General features: G+C 49.0%; 1 protein-coding gene across 1 annotated transcript in view; it reads left to right on the top strand.

Moving 5' to 3' along the window:
- The window catches only part of LOC149361821 (heparanase), a 44,960-nt gene extending 27,230 nt beyond the window's left edge, over positions 1–17,730 (top strand). The window contains exons 2-9 of the mRNA XM_089569595.1: positions 3,665–3,834; positions 5,660–5,835; positions 7,469–7,639; positions 9,068–9,218; positions 9,764–9,811; positions 15,371–15,571; positions 16,470–16,707; positions 17,343–17,730. Coding sequence (XP_089425721.1) covers positions 3,665–3,834; positions 5,660–5,835; positions 7,469–7,639; positions 9,068–9,218; positions 9,764–9,811; positions 15,371–15,571; positions 16,470–16,707; positions 17,343–17,654 — 1,467 coding nt within the window. The 3' untranslated portion in view covers positions 17,655–17,730. The remainder of the gene's footprint in view (positions 1–3,664; positions 3,835–5,659; positions 5,836–7,468; positions 7,640–9,067; positions 9,219–9,763; positions 9,812–15,370; positions 15,572–16,469; positions 16,708–17,342) is intronic.
- The last annotated feature ends 636 nt before the right edge of the window (positions 17,731–18,366 follow it).

An 18,366-nucleotide genomic window follows, 5' to 3' on the forward strand; every position in this document is an offset into this window, starting at 1 on the left:
GCGCGTAATTTGCGATTAGTTTTCTGCTTTTTCCACCGTTTAGTTAAGCTCCGGCGCGCCTCCCACAAATGCAGGAGGTGGGTGTCCACTGCGGGGATCTCTTCGGTGGTTTGTAGCGTTGTGACGTGTTGTTTCTGAATGTTGTATATGTGGTTAGCCCACTCCGCGTAGCCGCCGGAAAATAGTACGGGAGGCATACTGTGATTTCGGAATTTGAGCCAATCAGTCAGCTTGGCCTGACCCCATTTTTTGCGCGCTGCCTTCGCCATGAGTGTAATCCGGAGAAGGAGGTGATCGCTGCCTAGAGAATCTCCCAAGTTCTCCCAAGCAGCCGCTCTAGCATTTTTAACGAGAAAAAGGTCTGGACACGTGTCGCGGGTTACCGAATTCCCAACTCGGGTGGGATACGCCGGGTCCGTGAGCAAATTAGGCTGAGGGTGGAGAGCTCCGCCACCTTACGCCCTCTTGCCTGTTCGAAGTGGTAGCCCCAATGAAGGCTATGAGCATTGAAGTCTCCAACAATCACTAGAGGCTCTTTGGCTGCCATTTTTATCCCGCGAAGGAAGATTTCATTGAAAGTTACGCGTGGCTTATGCGGAGGGCAGTATATATTGAGGATATGTATTGACGAGTCGCGGCGTCTCAGAGGCAGTACCCGGACCATTGTATATTCTTGCTCGGTACTCAAGTCTAAGTCGACCTGAACCACGGTGTAAGCCTTATTCACCAGGATGCACGTAGAGGGGCCACTCTGAAAGGTGCTGTAGCCTGATAATTTAGAGTCTATGCCGGGCTCCTGCAGGGCAATGAGCGCTGGCATGTTACCTAGGGACTGCAGGTAGGGCTGGAGGTGACCGCTTTTTCCAAGCTCTGAAACCCCTGCAGTTACATTGGATGATTTGGAATTTTTCAAGGTTTTTATCCTTCCTATTAGATCTGCTAGCCATCTTGTTGTATTTATTTACGGGTGAGCGGACTAGCTATGGCCGCGCGCCGGCGCAACCCCAGAGGGGCCACACGGACCCACCAGCTGCCGAGCCTGAACCATGTTCCTCCGCTGCCTGGCGGGAGGCTGTCTTACGTTTGAGGTGAGGGGATTCGCAGCTAGTGGCGTTCTTAATTTGGGTGCTGACCCAGGGCTGCACGGCTTTAAGGACTGAGTCAGTGACCTGGGCCATAAGGTCGGGAAGTGCTTGCGTTAAAGCTGCCTTGAACATGTCCTGGAAGGACACGCGGACTGCTGACATGATTTGATTTGGGAGGACCGCCACTTGCTCCTCCAGTTGCTCGGTTTGGCGCTGCAGTGCCTCTAAGTCGTCGATGGGACCAGCAGTGGAAACTGATCCAACTACCGTGTCCCCGCTCTGGCGCGAGACGCTAGTGAGCCAAGATGTTACGGATGATCCGTCATCCTCGTCATCTGGCTCAGCTTCTTTCATTGGTTCGGATGACCCGGCCTGTTTGGCCTCTAATTCTTGAATTTTGCGCGCTAGAATTGGGTTCTGGCGCCTGAGCTCCTCTACCTGCTGCTCCAGGGCGGTTTCGGTAGGGGAGGGACGGGTAGGGGGTCCGGAGACTGCCCTACTCCAGCTGCTCACCTGTGGTTGGACGGGTGCCAAGCGCAGGAAGTCCGCGGCGTTGAGGAACGGGGGCACCGCCTGGGTCCCGGACTTGAGAGGTTTCGATCGCCCCGTTTTCGCCTTGGGTTTCTGAGCGGCTGACGCTTTCTTGGCCTTGGGCGGAGGAGCCTGCTTGGGCCCCGTCTTTGTCTTCGGCTTGGATCCGGTTCGTTTGATGGTTTTCCGGAACCGCCCGGCACAGCCAGGAGCTCCGGTAGGGTGGCCGCCTCCGCCCGTGGCAGCGATACCTGTATTTTAGTTGCTTCTCTTTTCTACCTTACAAGAGCTTTGTTTTCAGAAAAAGTGGTATCTTTGTATTTAGGAGCCGGTATTCAATCGATACAAGCCAACTTCAATTTCTCCTCAGTGTCCCTTTAAAGAACCCCAGGTGGTCCGGAGCCGTTCACTACGGCGTCCTTGACAGCCTGAGTGGCTTTGGGACGTTAAACCCCTATAAACCTTTCCTGAGCTGTCGATGTCTCCCTCCATCTTTTCTTGTCTTTTAACCGCGATGCTGTTTAAGTGGAGGTTGTTCCGTTAGTCGTGAGCAGCGGCTGTGTTCGCAGTAATGAGGTCACCTACGGACGCCTGATTTCCCCTGTTGGGGCGGACGGCAACTATTGCATTAGTTGTCGTCCGCTCCAACAGGGGTCGTCAGGTTTCTGTGGGTGGTACTGAGAAAAACACTTGCACGTACTGATGACTGAGTGTTCATTGATCTTGGGGGGATTACTGCAGACGACAACAGATAAAAATGACGAGTATAACGTGGTTAACTTATTCGAACCAAAATTAAACAGCATCGCTGAGTCATCACTCTTACACGAGAGTGTAATCTGCCCTACAATTTTTCTTTCCTTTTGTTTCCTTTCCTTCTTTTTCTTTTGTTTCGTTGCTTTCCTTTCATATCCTTTATTTAGTTTCCTTTATTTCCATTTTTTTCTTCCCATCTTTTCGTTGTGTTCTTTTTCTTTCCTTTTTCTTTCTCTTCCTTCCTTTATTCCCTATCTTTTTTCTTTAGGTTTCTTTCCCTTTTATTATCTTCTCTTTTCTTTCCTTTCTTTTTCTTTTACTTTATTTCCTTTAATTGGCCGCCTTCCTTTCCGTTCCTTTCCTTCCATCCAATTAGACAATGAATATTTCCATTTTCAGAGTGGCAACAGTGTCTTATCAGAACATGCCTCCCACAACCTTATCGCATATAAAACTTGCCGATAAAGTGCGTTGTTCCCCCAGTATGCTTAGTGTCACAATTAAGCATATTCTCCGTGCGCCGCTTTATAAGGCATCTCCAGAGGTGGTGGTGGTGGTGAAAACATTTATTGACAAGGGACAGGAGGTTTTTCTGAATCAGCCCGTAAGGGACCGATCCTTACAAACACTAGGTGGAGGTCCCTAGTTTGGGACCCAGTGGCAGTGGCCGCCGCCCGGGCGCGCCCGACTAAAGAGCAGCGCGCGGAGGACCTTGAATAAGACAAACACTTGTGGTGTAGGAATCTAATGTTCCCTTTGTGTCTTCTTAACGCTGGTATACGTACATACGTTCTGTCAACATGCAAGAACCAACCCGCATCAGGCCTCTTGTAGAATTGAAGGGTTAAGGCGGTGGAAACTGAGCTGTTCGCTGCAACGTGCATCACACAACTAACGCGAGCGTGAGATGCCTCTGTCGAAAACGAATACGACAGGTCTGCTCTTTACCGAACGGTGGTGTAGGCTAGCATAGGCGGTGACAGCAGGACGTAGCGAGTAGCTGAAGCTGTGATTTTCATTTCATTTCATTTTATTACTCTCAAGGCCGGTCAGGCGTTACATATAGGGGTGGAAAAAAAATAAAAAAGATTTAACTTCCCATCTATCGCGAGGACCGGGACGTACTACGAGACGCTGCTCAGATATTCATTCTAATTCTATACAAACCCATTCCAGAAGTCGCACTATTTCTATTTTGAAAATGTTCGCCCTATGTATATTTGCCCTACGATGTGTGGCCGTCTTGTCCACCTGTTCCTTTTCCGTCCTCCTGTCCTACTGGACACGCGCAGGATGCCCCGTGGGTCCCGGTAGGCGCCAGCGTCGAGGGTCCGCGGCGTGTGTGCAACTTCTCAGTGGACCTGGGGGCGCCGGTGCACATCGTGGACGATCGGTTCGTCTCCTTCAACCTGGACGCTGCGCTCTTTCAGCGTTCCTGGGACTGGCTGGAGCTGGACCTCGAGTGAGTCTCCTTGCTTGCCACCCCGCGCCTTGAGGCCTCTGTCTCCGCCCCACTTGGGGAGGGAATGGAGTTGGTGCTGCGAGGGTTGTAGCGAATTCTATCGACCGCATACCCGTTTTGTTCGTTAGCGTAGCTCGTAAAAGGCTGGCTTTGTTCTTCGAGGAAGCACGCCAACGTTTCCCACTTGCCAGAAGTGGCTCGCCTTATCTGTTTCCTATTACACCTGAGTAGAAGTAGCTTCTATGTTTTCATCCAGGCTGCGGTAATTACCTGCGTGATACGTGGCCAGATTGAATTAGGATACTATAATCAGTAGGACCGCATCACTTGGGATGGGAGTTTATTGTCGCGACTTAATATGAGCACACGGTAGTGCGCTATTTTGTGCTCTTGAAAGCCTGTGTACACGATACCACCAGAATGACTGCCAACAAGTTTGCGCAAATAAAATGAACGAGGCAGCTAAGTTTTGTCGTGTAACTTAGCATATCAGCTTGAACCTGATTTTATTGAAAACAACGTATCCTCTGTGGAACACGACGTCGCACTAAAGGCTGCTATGGCTTCTAAAACACCACCTGGAATGTACGTTGTGTCGATAACTGGCCACCGCTCTTAATCTTATGCTATCGTCTCGTTACTTAACCAACAGCTGTGATTGCAAATTGATTGAGGACAGCCGAATAGTTATCTCTAGAGCTACTGGCATGTGGCACCATTGTGGCATCCATCTCTCTGCGATTGGCACAACTTCACAGAACTTGAGACGTCCTACAGACTTAAGCGATGGTGGAGATCTCACTACAGGCGGCCTTGTGGAAAGGGGTGGGTTTGAGACTGCGTATATATTTAACCGATGTGGGCAAAAGATGAATCAAGGTACTTTGTGCACTTCACTGCCTACGGAGAATTCAAATAGCGCGTAAGAAAAACAGCTGTCACGTGTACAAGTTATCAGTGTAGCAAAACTCATTGCGAATGCAGAATAACTTAAGAATACCTCTGCAGTTTATATTGTGCTCGAATCGTAGGCGGTGCTCTAAACTGGAGGTGCATTTTGTTTCGTTCTCCGTCTTTTCCTGAAGAGCCGAGGTGTCCCAGCTAATAATAGTAGTTTGTTTATTTTCAAAGAACATAATACAGATTGAGGCCTGCCTAAGCCAAAGAAGGCTTGAGGGCTTGAGGGGCTATCGTCGATACCGGCCTATCGATGCACCGGGTCAGAATAGAACCGGATGAGAGGTTTGCGACAGAAATTTGATATTTTTTGAAGTGTCTTAGCCAAGCTTGCTGATATCCTCCCGAGCAAGGTTTAGTCATCGCCATGGGCGTCCGGAAAGGGGTGCAAGGGGGGGAGGTTGCACCCCCCTGGAATTGCATATATTATTTGTGCACTAGTAGAAAACAACTAAACAGCTTGATTAGCACACTTAGGTGATATTAACTTATCGGATTTGCCTTATTGAGTTCAATTCTTGTTCATTAATAAATTCCAATGTTTGTTCTCCAAGCCTAGCACTAATTTTCTGCTTCTAATTTTTGTTTCATGTGCGCTGTTTAGACCAAGAATTGTTCCTTTTTGGTGCTAACCTACCCCCCCCCCCCCATCCCCGGCCATCGGGTGCCCCCCCCCCCCCCCCCTGGAAAAAGTTCTGCCCCTGGTCATCGCGTATCATTGCATCCGGCCATTGGCCTCAATTATGCGTTCGATGCACTTACTTGCCCATCGAATCGGAGGAAGCCACTGCCCTGCAGAGGCGGTCACGTCCCATTCCTCGGTGCAGTTATTCGCGCTGAGAGGTGCCGCCAAACGCGCCCGTCGCAGGAATCCCCGGCTGGTAGCGCTGTGCCGGTCGCTGGCGCCCAGCATCCTCCGGGTGGGCGGGGCCACCAGCAACCTGCTGCTCTTCAGCGAGAAGAACCGCACCTCGCCGGACCCGGTGCGCGACTGGCAGAACAACGTGCTCTACCCGGAGTACAAGGGACCCCTGGTCATGCACGGTAAACAGCTCGCGCTACGCCCGCATAGGAGCATGAAACATGTTTCGCGTCAAGCGCTACACCCAGTAAAAAGAAGACGACACAATCGTGCCCGTTTTTACATCTACACAGCACGACAACGACCAGTGACGACAGGAGACACCGCAAAGCGGCGACTTCAAGTCAATTTATTGCTGCGCGCAGCACCTACATATATAGAGTTTGAGAGCGCAAGCGATACAAAGGAATACGGTGTGTCTTGTTACTTCTGGCAGTGGCAGTGACCTGCAAGTGTACAGATCGTTTATTTCTATAAGGAGAAAATACTAAAACACAGCGCTATACATAAGGAAGCAATGAAAAACAAAGAAATGCGCCTGATCCACCTGCTAAATTTCAAACCCTGAACTGTATATACGTGAGCGCAACGCCCGGCAATAAACTTAGTTGGAAGTCATCGCATTGGTGTGTCTCCCTTTTGCCCGTGTTCGTTGTCGCACTGTGTGAATGTAAGCATGAAGGAACAACTAGCCCAGAAATTTGTTCTTTTCATTTGTTGTAAAGAAACATTTTTATATGCTATCGTATACTGTTAGTATTGTAGTATTTTTTTCTGTACTTCTATCGCTACTACACAGAACAGCAGAATACCATAGAAAATCGTGTAGCTACATATATTTTTGCTGCGATTGCAGTTTCATGGCCAAAAATACAAGAAATTTGTGGTGACAACAGAAACTTTTCTTCTGTTTTTCGACAGGGCATGCTGTACTATACCCCCGTCCAACATTTTGTGCGCGTCAGCGCATTTAAGTGAAGCTCGTCGGGGAGGCGCTGATTTTTTCGCTGCGAAAAGGCGGCCAGTGATAGACTGTGGACTGTGCTTAGATGAGTTATAACATGAACAGGCAGGAAAAGAAAAAAAAATCGCATTTTGGGTCTTCTGTGGAGCAGAAGTGACAATAATAAAGAACGTGTATCCCTCCTCCCTCCGTTCTATATTTACGGGGCCCATTTTCGCGCACACCAGGCATTTATACTTGGTAGTGAGCCACTCATTCAGTGCATAAAAGCTTCCGATTTTATCCTGAGAGCGGCGTGCTTCAACAACTTTATAGCATACTTTAACCTATAAGTTTTTACTTCATGTTTAAGACTTCATATTGCACTTCGTCATGATTTCATGTCATTCAGGCAAATCCATGTTTTAACGGTTCCTAACCGTAACGAAGGTGACCGAGCTGTGTGTGCCGCGTCTTGGGCTGCTCATTCCCACTGCACAACAGAACTAGAAATAGTGCAATTATTACCACTGCTACTTTTCTTCAGCGTCCAAGTTTGTGCCCCGTATAGAAGAGTACGTGATACACAACTAATAATGCCTCGAAGCTCCTTGCTTCGTATCCTTGCTACAAACCAGCAACCCGTACTGTAGGGGACAAAAGTAATTGCCCCCCCCCCCCCCCCCTTCCTCTATGTTTCGAACTTTGCCGCGTTGAATGTGGGCGCCTGCTGGCGATGTACTCCTCGTGTCGAGATTGGCGAACCCTCCTTGTTCCAAACCCTGCCGCATGCAGCGCGGCTGGATTTGAAACTTGGAGGGGGGTCAGCTACATTTTTCCCCGGGAAGTTACATCTAAACGGCTTTGTCCAGGCGACGACTGGGTCCGCCTGAACACGTTCGTCCAGGCCGCCGGCTGGGAGCTGCTCTTCAGCCTGAACGGGCTGAACCGGCGCAGCGGCGCCTGGGACTCGTCAAACGCCGTGCGTCTGCTGCGCTTCAGCGACGTGCTCAAGCTCACCGTCCACTGGCAGCTCGGCAGCGGTACGCTGATGCGAGGGCTGCAAAGTACGCGGGTTTACAGAGCGCGTGGAGCCGCTGATTTCTTTGCCCTTCACCCGTCACGCTCGGGAATTTGGCATATGCTATAGACTTTAAACTATTTTAAGAGTACGCCAGTTTTTGTTTGCATTGTATTCATTAAACGTGTGAAAGCTCACGTAATCAGACATACGGTCGACTATATATACATTGGCTATTTACATAACAACCAACCAATACCGTTCAAATGCAACAGCATCAGAGAACGATGGCTCAGTCAGGGACTCTATATCTGCCACATGTTTTAGTAAGTTAAAAAGGGGGCAAAAACAGGTGAAACTGACTTCACTGGTACAAAAAGTATTGCTACGCACATGAAAATATTTGGCCAACTGAACATAAGCTTCATGACAGGCTCGCGCGAACACGAAAAGGTGTCAGGGATGCATTCCGACCGATCGTATTTGATTTGTGATGGGCTAGCGTGCCTTTGCACTTCTTGCGGGAATACTCGCTGGAGCTAATGCATCCTATCGACACTACCTCACCGTTCTTTGCTCATAACTTTTCCTCTTCTTCTAAGTCCACTGCATATCATGGATAACGTACCCTCCCACACAGGCGGCCATTCATATAGGGGTTGTAAAACTTAGCGCGACTTATTCTATTCCAGATGTGCTTGAACCTCGGTTAGCCATTCTTTGCAGTATTCGGAGCGCGCAGGCAAAAGTGGTGCCGCTAACATTCTGTGTTCAATCCTTAGAATGAATTTATGGATTACAGAAGGCCTAAGGGTGCGATAAGTGGAAAGAAAAAAAACAGCCTTTTGAGCTTAAAGCACCTGTTAAAGCACTTTGAAACACATATTAGCAGACGTGAACGTGCAAGCATCCCACATAAGCACACACCTGAACGCAGACGATTCTATAATTTTCATCTGTGGGTTGGAAATTATCTCCTCATTAAACATTTCCCAGCACACAGCCAACACACATTTGGGGACTATCACTGCACTTGCAGTAGTCGCGTACGGGACGGGCAACTTGCAGGTTAATGAAAAGGGTGGAACTTAAACTGAGCACAGCGCAGCGAGCAGTTGAAAGGAAAACGACAGGTGTACATAAGCACACACTGAACGAAGACGATGCTTTAATTTTCTTCTGTGGGTTGGAAATTATCTCCTCATTGGACATTTCCCAGCACACAGCCAGAAGTTGGAAACGCAGAACAAGGTGTTTTTATCATGTTTTGGAACCCAAAATATCATATGCTAAGCGTGTAAACAAACACAGTGACACAATTTGCACTGCAATGCCTCACGAGGATGTAGTGGCGTTCATATGTTGGGTCATCGCGTACGAACCACAGCGACTCGTGTGAAACGTCGTTTCCCTGTTTAATCGATGCGTCATGTACTTTCGTCCAAAACAGAGCTCGAGGCGACGGGCCTAGTACACGCGGACGAGCTGGCACGGGACTACGGCGCTCTGAAGCATCTGCTGCTGTTCTGGCCGGCCAGAGGAAAGCTGGTGGGACCCGACATCGGGGATACCTCCCCGGATGCCCTTGCCTTCCTCGACAGGTAGGGGGCGCCTTGTCAGCGAAACACACTCGGCTACTGTGCGAATTCAGCGCACTATACAGAACTCCGGACGATCGAAACTTACCCGGAACCCCCCATACAGGAGCTGCCTGGGCTTACATGCTGCCTAGAAAGGTTCTGCATCTGCTATCATAAATTCTGTTATTTCTGGGTGGTACTGATTATCGGCTGACTGCTTCAAAAGGCGCTCAGAAATGACACCCGCTGTCAACCCCCTTGGAGTTATGTTACGCGAGCGCTCTTGTAGCACTACTCTAGACAACAGTCCAGCTAGACAAGTGTTTGCGGCTTTTGTACCAGCCTTATGCGATCACTCATGTCTGACTTTCTCTATGCTCACTATAGACGACCTGTAAAGTGAAGGATAGGCTTGCTCTTATTTAGATTATGGGACACAGTCCCAGCCTGCGACGTGGGCCGAAACCAAGAGCGTGCGTTTCTTGTTTTGCCGCGCTTTCGCACTGGCCGCAGATTCGCGCTATTGCAGATCAAAAGCGCCTAAATTGCTTTTCACTGCCTCGCAGCTTCATCGAGGACGCCTACAAGAGCATCGATGCCGTCACGTTCCACTAGTAAGTCGTTGCACTTGCCCACATGGTGTGGTCTCTCTTTTCTGTGGCCTACTCATCTTGAATGAACTGCGCATTACCACATCAGAGGGAGTAACTACGTGGAGTGTGCGCTAGGATTAGCATGCTGAGAAATGTGCTGCTTAAAACACTATCGTCTCCATGATTCAGAATAAACTCGTGATGATGATTATAACGTTCACATTCTTAAGGACTGCATGATACCTTAGTCGAAGACAGCTGCCGCGGTGGTTCAGTGGTTATGGCGCTCGGCTACTGACCTGAAAGACGCCGGCTCGATCTTGGCCGCGGTGGTCGCATTTCGATGGAGGCGAAATGCTAGAAGCCCGTGTTCTCTGCGATGTCAGTGCACGTTAAAGAAGCCCAGGTGGTCGAAATTCACTTCCCTTCACTACGGCGTCCCATATAGCCTGAGTTGCTTTTCGGACGTTAAACCCTCATAAACCAAACCAAATCTAAACTGCGCACTACATTGCGGTTTGCCGACATGCGTTCCTGTAAATCAGGACTGCGTCCCGGGTCAGTGTGTAAATAGCAGGATACGCTATGGTGGCCCTCTGTTCTTCGTGACTTGATCATTTTATATGCAATCTTCAAAGCAAGAGTCTATTCGACGTAAGACATGTAAGGATTCATTTATTGGTTCATTAGTGTAACGTCCCAAAGCATCTCAGGCTATGAGTCAGGCTATGAGGGACGCCGTAGTGAAGGGCTCCGGAAATTTCGACCGCCTGGGGTTCTTTAACCTGCACTGACATTGCACTGTTCACAGGCCTCTAGATTTAGGCCTTCATCGAAATTCGGCCGCCGGGGCCGAGATCAAACCCGCATCTTTCGGGTCAGCAGCCGAGCACCGTAACGACTGAGCCACCGCGGCGGGTCAGACGAGAAATGAGCTCGGATATTCTTTGTGATATCTTTACTCGTGCCGTAGAAGGTTCTCGTAGAACGTCCGACCGAATAATCTTCCACCTGCACGTCAAAGAGCCCGAGATGGTCAAAATTTCCGGAGCGTTTCATTACGGTGCCTCTGATAGCCTGAGTCGCTGTGGGGCGTTAAACACCCTCGTCCCTGTCTACTTCTATGTCCATGTCTTTTATTGCGCCCCTGTGTCCTCCTGAAAAGTTATGAACCAGCACGCCCAAATACAAGCACTACCCTTAAACAAATCTTCCACCTACCGGTTCACAGTGATAAACTACGTAAGCTCCTTTTGCCATGTCCGGTACAAATACCACACTCGAAGAACATAAAGTTAACTCTGCTGGAACAGATAGCCATGTATACATAGTGTCATAATGAAAACCTGACAAATTAAATTGAGTTTGATACTCTAGGATTGCCCATGTCGGTTCCTGGCACTCTTGAGGAACTTACGCCGAGAATAGAAAACGCGATGTCGTGTGAAAGAAGGAAACGGCTCAGCTATAGCATCGGATGAGGCATCGACCAGTGGTGCTATTTATGGTGCCTGAAAAAAAAAAGCAGCGAAGATTGCACTATACGCGGTCGCTCGTGACAAAAATGACCGCACCCATATTTTTCAATGATTCATATAACTTATATTTCATTTGGTTCTCTGCAATTGGACGCTTCTCCTAGTGAGGTAGGCCAAGGGAGCAGACGTCACGCCGGTCTTGGCAGCAGGATGCCTATAATTCCGCTTGCTTAAACAAATGCATCCCGCGTCCATGTTGCACTGGAACTGGTGCCGACATCGACGTACGACGAAGTTAAACGACGCGTTTGGCACGCCTGAAGAGGTTTATCGCCGTTAATCCTTTCTCACTCAGCAAAATGGATGGTTGTTCGGCGGTAAATCGGCACAGCATGTCTAGCGTGGGCCGCGTGATTGACACGAACTGGCTGACGAGGCAGGCAGGTGGCTAGTAGCAGCGCCGCGTCAAGGCAGGCTGTGTTGTGATTGGCCGTTTGCTTACGCACCTGCTGTTCCTTTCGTCGTGATGGGCGTCACGGCCTGATGAAATGGAATTGAACGTTGAAAAATATGGCCACAGGTGCCGTATTTTGTCACGTTCTATTTTATTTCGTCTGCTTCAATTTGTGGTTGATGCCGGGTCGCCGGTAAGAGCGTCATACTGACATTGGCGTAAAAGCGCCCAACACCCATGGCGGACCGACAACAGCACAACAGGCTTACGCGCTTGACCAGGCTTATTGGCGCTACCTCCGCCGAGGTGAAAAACTGGAGTGTTAACTGAGGCGAATAGGCGGAGTGTAGTTATGTGTCTGGTCTGGACTTGGTGCGACGGCAGTAAGGTAGCCAGCGGTGGCGCCACGGACACGCAGGCAGAGTCTGTGACTCAATGATGTCCTAGGTTTAACCGAAAACTCCCTAGTTAAATCCTAAATTTCGTATTTCAGGCCTTTTTTTTTCCCTGCCGCAGCTTGAAAATTGCGGGAAATTAAAAAAAAACATCAATTTCTCTTCTTATATTCCGTCATTTTAAACGTGGGCGAAGAAGACGGGACGACAAAACGAGGCTTCGTGCGGTCCTGTGGGTGTCTCGTCTTTTCATCCCGTCTTGCTCGCGCAGTTTTAAAACGACGGAACTCAGGAACCAACTAGCCCAACGTCTCGCCTTACTTCGGTTCTTAGAATTGCTACAAGCTGCATAACAGTTGCCTCTTCGCAAAATACCCCCCCCCCCCCCCTCTCTAATTCTTTAAAGAAGAGAAAGATCTCCAACAGCAACATTACCACTGTGATTGGTCGATTGCTTCCCACCTCTTGTTGCTTTCGTCACGGTGTGCGTAACGACCAAACGAAACGAAAACAAAGCGAAGCGCAGCGCAGACCAGGAAAATAACCCCCTGTTCAGTGAGCCGCCGGTTAACCTAATTGAAATGTTGTTCATCAAACATCTCTCCATGAATGCGCATGGAGTGAATGTGCGGTGTCGAGCTGAACGTAATTATGGGGGCCAAGAATAAGTAGTTCGCTACAACATTGGCTGCAAATAGTTTACGCGCACGGAGATTAGACACTTCATAACTAATTCGAGGTTATTAAAGGGCACCTGCATGGCTTTTAGAAATCGGCGAGCTTAATATGGTCGAATGTGTGAAATTTGCTGCTAAAGTATGCGACGTCCTTTTCGGCTAGAATTTTAAGTGGTGACGCAATCGCCGATTAAGATCGTGATGGCCTTCAAGCTTCTCCGCAGCGCGCAAGGCCAAGTGGGGGGGGGGGGGCGGGAGGAAGGAGCCTGATGACGTCATCGAAGGTATCAGCACATTTCCAACGCATAAACGCCTGCTTTGAAGGGGAAAAAAAACCAACTCCACAGAAGGGAAATCCCGCCCAGCGTTGCTTGGCATCATCCAACGAGGCTCGGCAGGGCGTGGCTGACGGCAGCGGTAATCTGAAATCATATCTTCTTTGACGTCAGATTTAACTTTTCCGCCTTCCTTCGATGCTTCGAGGTGAAGTGCAAAATTCAATCGCCGATTACGTCACTATTTTAAATGCTGGTGCAAAAACAGTTAAAATGCTTCACCTACAGCCTGTATAAATATAAATCCTTCAATATTGCGAAATTCTAAAAATAGTGCAGTTGCCCTTTAATTCTCAAAATGCCAACCTAAATATTGGCACAACGTTGAAGATCCGAGAGCGCACACTGTAGGCTCTTCACTACGCACATTCACCACCTCAGGTGTCGAGACGTCGCAGACGAGATATAGGGGCGAGACGAAGTCTTTTTCATGGCACATTCCACTGGTCGAGCTGGAGGAACTACTTCCACGGCGCACTGAACTCTCTTGGGCTGCCACGGGTAACTCTGGGTTGAATGGCGAGGTTGAGTGTGCCTGTTCAGCGGCCTATTGTGAGCGTGGTTTGGTGAATAGGAGCACAACTTTAGACGTTTATTTACATCACTGATAGGATTCTGCCAGACTGACTAGCGAGTCTTCTCGCTTCGATCAATGCCGGTAGTGGTTTTAAGTGCAGCAGTCACGATGACGGAACGACGAAGATGCCTATTGAAAGCCTAGATCGTGAAGCGAAAATCACCATCTACACTGCAGCGATCAGCTATTCAGACGAACAGTTCAGGAAACATGGAGGCATATATTCATTTTCTCGGTTGAGTCTTGGCTGTTGTCTGCCATTTTACTTGGTAAAGCGCGACTAACCTTAAACGTTCATGCTGGATGCAGCTCCTCGGCATATTCATTAAGAGCTGATAAAAGCAAACATGTAATGAGAGGATGCTCAGTACGACTTCCGGAATCTTTTTCCGCTTGGCGACTTCGTTCGGGCTCACTGGCGGAGGATATACATGATTCATATTTGGACAAGACTGGGTCTCTCAGGTGTGTATTTGGTTTGGCGCTATTCGATGCCCTGCTGAAAATGTTCGAGTGGAATTTGCTATTACTGCTTGCCTGAATTCATTTTGCATGCCTTATGTTTAGGCGGCTTTCTTTCATTCCTTTGGTTTCGGAGTCATATAGGTACTCGGAAATGACCACCGTCATTTCTGTGTCGACACCTTCAAACTTCTGCATGCCTTTAGAAACAATAGTCTCTTCTGTATTTATTTTTATTTATTTATTTATTTATTTCCTTATTTATTTATTTATTTATTTATTTATTTATTTATTTACAAGATACTGCCGGCCTCATTTAAAGACCTTGGGCAGGAGTGAGCATATCAATAATACGTGAAGGAAATGCACATAACAAAAAAGCCTCACAAGAATTCAAGTGAGAAGGAGAGACGAAATCAGCAGTAATAACAGTGACGAAAAGTAAAGCGCGACAAAAGAACAAGTCGCGTAAACAGCATCACGATAAAATCACGCATGCTCGATCACTTGAGCAAGAAACGAAGTATACAGACAATGAAAACAATCATGCATATGAAGCGCTCAAGCCATTGCGTATAACGACACGATGGCGATGTTATTTTGTCTCAATACTGTTAAGCATGCCGCAGAATGACTGTACCGTCGGGCATTCCACTGTACTCGAGTTGAGCGCATTCCACTCACTTACTGTTCGTGGCAAAGACAAGTTTTTAAACACGTTAGTCCTGGAAGAAAATTCTTTAAATATTTTCGAATGATTAGATCGTGTTGGGCTCTTAGAAACAAAATTAATCTACGCCCCCTTATCTATTCCTAACATATCATAGTATAGTAGGTACATATATTTCATTCTGTCCTTATGCCGTCTCAATTTTGATGGCTCTTAGTTTGCGTTGTTTAGAAGAACCGTCGGAGATACTTGCCAGCTATAGCAGTTGAATACAAATCTAACCGATTTTCTTTGAATCCTTTCTGTGTTATGTTGTTCTGAGTATACGGGTCTCATACTCTTGAGGCGTACTCAAGAATTGGTCTCAAACTCAAGCTCAAAAATTTGTGCTCATACTTGCCGTACTACAGAGCGAAAGGCGGTTGTTCATTTTGGGGGTGCCAGCATTTGCTATAGAAACACGCCAGCATGACTTGATTCACTGCAAGCCCCGATCTCAACTTTCTTTTTTTTTCCTACTGCGCCGCCGCAGCTACCACCACCGGCAACCGGAAGGCACAGTGTCCGACCTGCTGAACGCGACCACGCTGCGCGGCCTTTCCTCCAGCATCCAGCAACTGGGGTCGGTGCTGAAGCGAAACGGGCTGCGCAAGTCGCTCTGGATCACTGAGGCCGCCTCGGCCTCCGGCGAGGGACTGCCCGCCGTCTCGGACACCTACGCCTCGTCGCTCGTGTAAGCGGAACGCGAGAGTGATGTGCTGTAAATGAGCAGAGGGGAGCATGCTGCTTCTGAATGCAGTACGCGACTGATTTGAACAATCAGATGCAACAAAAAAGAACACGTCATACTTATCGCACTACGACGGGGAGAAGTGACAGCGATCGCAGTACTGCAGCATGCGTCTTCTCCAGCAGCTGCTACCCTAAGTTCAGCATTGGCCAGGCCTTTCTGGATCTCATGACCGCAAAGGGTGCGTTCTTGGTAACGACCAGTGACTGGCTCACGAGCATAGAAGTTGTATTAGCCTCCATTTGAATGCCGAACTTTTGTGGTTTGTAGAGTTCTGAAAGGAATGCTGATAATGCGATACTACAGGCAAATACAGCATGGCCACAGACCGCTCGCCTGGCGTGTGTTCTAATGCCACAACTCTCTTTACAGGTACAGTTGCATGACGAAAGTTTCGTGGAGTTTGCGACGATATTTCTATGGTCCTTCCTGCTATGATAGTAGCAGCGGCACATACGTCACAACCCAGGATTCAGTCAAGTTAATTATGGCAAATGAATTGGATGTTATTGCGGTCGTTTTTGCAAACACATGCACCATTTTTCGCCTGTGTGCCTGATGCGCCTTGGCCCGTATATGATCATGGTGTGCGAGGTAACGACGGCACCTAGCATACAATAGAGCGGAGGGTTGATCTGGGAGAAACCATTTCAAGAGAATGCATTGGCATCAAAAGCCTGCAATGCTATGCGCTAAAGATATCCCTCTTACTTTGATCACTTAATTCTAGGGAGAGAAGTATAGGGAATTCCTTACCTACCACAAAAGCACGCCAGCTTGGCCAGTGTCGTCGAGGAGCACGAGCATACACGCGTGCCCAGTTTCCGCGTGTGTCGTGCAGATGGCTGGACACCCTTGGCACGGCCGCTCGCCAGGGAGTTTCGGTGGTGTTCCGGCAGGACCTGGTGCAGGGTAGCAACCGGCTGGTGGCTGACGACGAGTTCCGGCCGCTGCCGGATTACTGGATCAGCCTGGTCCACAAGCGCCTCGTGGGGCCCCGCGTGCTCCAGCTGCGCACCCAGCCGACAGACGACGCGGTGCGCCTGTACGCACACTGCCTGCGGGACGGCGCCATCAAGGTACGCGCTAAGCCGCTAGCTGGTTGCGCGTTCGAGTGTTTAGGAATCATCTGGCAAGCTGAGAGCGAAACGCCACGACTGCTATAAGCCCAAAATGTCCAAAAGAGGAGCGCGCTGAGTATACCCTTCTGATTAAACGGCCACGGTCCACTTTGCTTTGTCAGTGCCCTTCTTTTCTGCATGATAGTCAGACCAAAGCAACTTTCCAAATCTGCTTGTATCCGTGCCTTTCAATCAGCACTTTTTCAAAAATATAACCGAAGTTCCCACATTGCGATATTTGGGACGTACATAAAGTTTTTCAGTGTATAATGACCCTAACTGAACCGTTATATGCGTTATACCTGTATATCTGTATGTTGAAGTATTTCGCGTCCAATGTACACTTATTTGGTAATCGGCAACGGGCGGGTCTTGATTTCAGTGCAAGGCCCGTGTGAGGATTAATGAGCAGTACGAACAAGCAGCGACAAAGGCGATACTAGAGCGCAGAAAAAAAATTGAATCTATTGAACAACAGAACTGACTTGAGCTGAGGACGGCATTGTCGTCGGTTCTTGCGTCCTGTTCGCGGCGTTTTTTTATCATTCACCGGCGACTCCCTTTTGAGCTGACAAGCTGCTGTCGCACTGCAGAGCCACCGAGGTGCTGTAATCGTGTTCGGCCTGAACCTGTCGAACGAGACGGCCGTGCTGACGCCCAAAGACCCGGAGCTTCTCTCCAGCCATGTGATGGCCTACGCCCTGGGACCGGACCCGGCTGGGGACCTGGTGGCCGAAGACGTGCTGCTCAACGGGCGGCCCCTGGCATTGAGCGAGTCGCTGCAGTTCCCGGACATTGTTCCGGCCGTGCTGCACCCCCGACAGGGCATGGCCATCGCACCCTACGGCATGGCCTTCTTCGTGTTCGCCGACTACAAGGCACCTGCCTGCACGGGCACCTTCTGAAGGTCACCTCTGCGGACGTCTTTACGCCTGATGTGGTCCAGCACGGCCGGAGAATAAAAGCTTGCACGGAGAAACGAAAGGAGTCTTTTCGCGTAGGCAGCGCTGTATTTGAGATGCCTTACAAAGGAGGTTTAGCTGTCGCATTTTGTATTACGTTTTGTAGAAAGCTGTGCAGCATATTTTGAATAAAGTATGTCTTGTTTTCTGCTTCTAAGTTAAAGTGACATCATATCCTGACAGCGATGCTTGGATTACTTTTGATTTATATGCTGCCGCTGCCTTTTAGTAAGGGCTTTAGTGCAGTATTTAGGAGGACCATGTCACGATAGAGGGTTGGGAAGTTTCTGCGCGGTGTAGAACACGCACCTACCGACTCGCAAACATTTTCACCCCTATCAGCACAAGTTGATACTGAGAACTGCAAACACTGCATGACAGATGACAGGTTTTAGTATCATAGACCAATGATGGTTTATGGTTTATGGTTTATGGGGTTTAACGTCCCAAAGCGACTAAGGCTATGAGAGACGCCGTAGTGGAGGGCTCCGGAAATTTCGACCACCTGGGGTTCTTAACGTGCACTGACATCGCACAGTACACGGGCCTCTAGAATTTCTCCTCCAAAGAAATTCAACCGCCGCGGCCGGGATCGAACCCGCGTCTTTAGGGTCAGCAGCCGAGCACCATAACCACTGTGCCACCGCGGCGGCGA

Source organism: Amblyomma mixtum, chromosome 2 (assembly GCF_055824585.1).
Source record: "Amblyomma mixtum isolate Tamu chromosome 2, ASM5582458v1, whole genome shotgun sequence".
NCBI classification, from domain to species: domain Eukaryota; kingdom Metazoa; phylum Arthropoda; class Arachnida; order Ixodida; family Ixodidae; genus Amblyomma; species Amblyomma mixtum.